A 1,920-nucleotide genomic window follows, 5' to 3' on the forward strand; every position below is an offset into this window, starting at 1 on the left:
ATTCTTCTCCTTCCGAACATGATAACAATTCCCGGATTTATTTTGTTTAAATAAAGAGGTGATTCCAGCAATGTGGTACTGGATTTTCCATAGTGGTGCAACTCATTTGCCATGCCAACTGGTAAGTCAAACATATTTTTTTTAACCTTATGCACAGTAATAGGCCTTACTCATGGTCTTTATGACCAAGAAACGTACACGTTTCGTGTAATTTTCTTAACTCTAGCCACTTTGGATAGTGTATCCGCTACTTTATTCTTCTCCTTCCGAACATGATAACAATTCCCGGATTTATTTTGTTTAAATAAAGAGGTAATTCCAGCAATGTGGTACTGGATTTTCCATGTTGTGTTGATCCTTTATTTTGTGACTTCATCGACTATTAGCTACTTCCTTTTGTTGCCCACTGCACTTCCACCTCCAAGGCTAGACACTCAGCGTATTCCGCGTTCACTGGATCATTGATATGTGCACCTTGCTTCCCTTGGATCATGCTAAATGCATATGTGCTAGCCGATCCCAAAAGAAAAAGTGAAGTCATACTTGGTTGGCCGGGCCTCGTGTGCCTCCTCGACCCAGTGAAGAACACATTGCCATACACTACAAATCCTTTAAATGTGTCAGTATGTCAGGTTGACTGCTTAGTAACACGTCCCTGCATGCATCACACGCACACTATAGTGTTAATTACGTGCCCTATATAAAATGTTATCAAAAAAGTTACGGAACTTATCCTACTAAAAAAGGACACGCGTCAACGATTCAAAGAAAGTTGAGCACACGTCACCACCAATAGTCATCCTTGGCAGTTTTAGGCTCTCGGGTTCCAAGCTAATGCTATAAAAAAGACGCCCCTACTTCCTAACCATTGCCACTAAACAGAGACAAAAATAAAATAAAATTTGTGATCGAAGAAGAAAGAGAGAGTAATCAATCTGTTGATTGAAATATGCAGACGGGAAGAAACGCAGCAGCATCAGCCAAAGAAGCTGCTTCAAATGTTGCAGCTTCTGCCAAGTCCGGCCTTGACAAAACCAAAGCCACTATGCAAGAAAAGGTACATACTATATGTCATAATATAGTGAGTATTTTCACCCTCTTTTTGATGGTTGAATCTCTCTAATTTAAGTTTATGATGATGCGACAGGGTGAGAAGATGACGGCACATGATCCAATCGAGAAGGATATGGCAACACAGAGGAAAGAAGAGAAGAAACATGAAGCTGAGATGAACAAACAGATGACACATGAGCAAAATGAAGCATCTAAACAAGAGCGACGACAGACTGGTGCTCACACTGGCGGTGTTGCTGGTGGTCATGATTTTCGTTCGACTGAACTAGGGAGTGGCGGAGGATACTAATTAAGCAAAAGAGAGTAGTAAGAGTCTGTAGTTGAAGGTTAATTTAGTGTGTCGTTTAAAGTGGTAAATGTTAGTAAGGTGTATTTGTGGTAATTGTTTATTGTAGGAGTCTGCGTCGTGTTCTTGTATTGTTGTTAATGTGTTTGAATTTAAAAGTTTAATAAGACTGGTTATTTACTAGATCTTTCTTCACACTTTCTTCTTTTCAAAAATCCAGTAGTCCCATTTTGCGACATCCAGTAGTGAGTAAACATTTATGTAACATTCCTCGAATTCTTATTTTCCGACATCCCTACTGGGAGGTGTGAGGGTACCAACATTTATAAAAAAACTGAAAAGATTTTTTATTGTCATATATTTTGCTATCCTCTGGTGAATTTAAATTGGCATCCCAGTTAGCAGCCTGGCTTTTTTTCCTATATACACATAAAGCTTATTCATGGATCAAGTAGATTTTTGTTATCCCACTCTATGCTCTTGGGATATAAAAGTTTAAACCCTGTGTTGGTAAAAGCATTGGCATACCTGTACACTGTTTCTGTCACAGGAGTTTTTTG

General features: G+C 39.0%; 1 protein-coding gene across 1 annotated transcript; it reads left to right on the top strand.

Moving 5' to 3' along the window:
* Positions 1–891: 891 nt before the first annotated feature.
* Positions 892–1,555, top strand: LOC113278458 (11 kDa late embryogenesis abundant protein-like). The gene is made up of 2 exons (XM_026527288.1): positions 892–1,057; positions 1,148–1,555. Exons 1-2 carry the CDS (start codon positions 950–952, stop codon positions 1,361–1,363), a joined length of 324 nt encoding a protein of 107 aa, XP_026383073.1. The 5' UTR covers positions 892–949; the 3' UTR covers positions 1,364–1,555.
* Positions 1,556–1,920: the final 365 nt, after the last annotated feature.

Source organism: Papaver somniferum, chromosome 5, assembly GCF_003573695.1.
Source record: "Papaver somniferum cultivar HN1 chromosome 5, ASM357369v1, whole genome shotgun sequence".
NCBI lineage: Eukaryota > Viridiplantae > Streptophyta > Magnoliopsida > Ranunculales > Papaveraceae > Papaver > Papaver somniferum.

Bases quoted from the DNA above. Each gene is read 5' to 3' on its own strand.
- LOC113278458 (XM_026527288.1), top strand. From the start codon at position 950: ATGCAGACGGGAAGAAACGCAGCAGCATCAGCCAAAGAAGCTGCTTCA. The intron at 1,058-1,147 runs GTACATACTATA...ATGATGCGACAG, and splicing joins AAGCCACTATGCAAGAAAAG to GGTGAGAAGATGACGGCACA.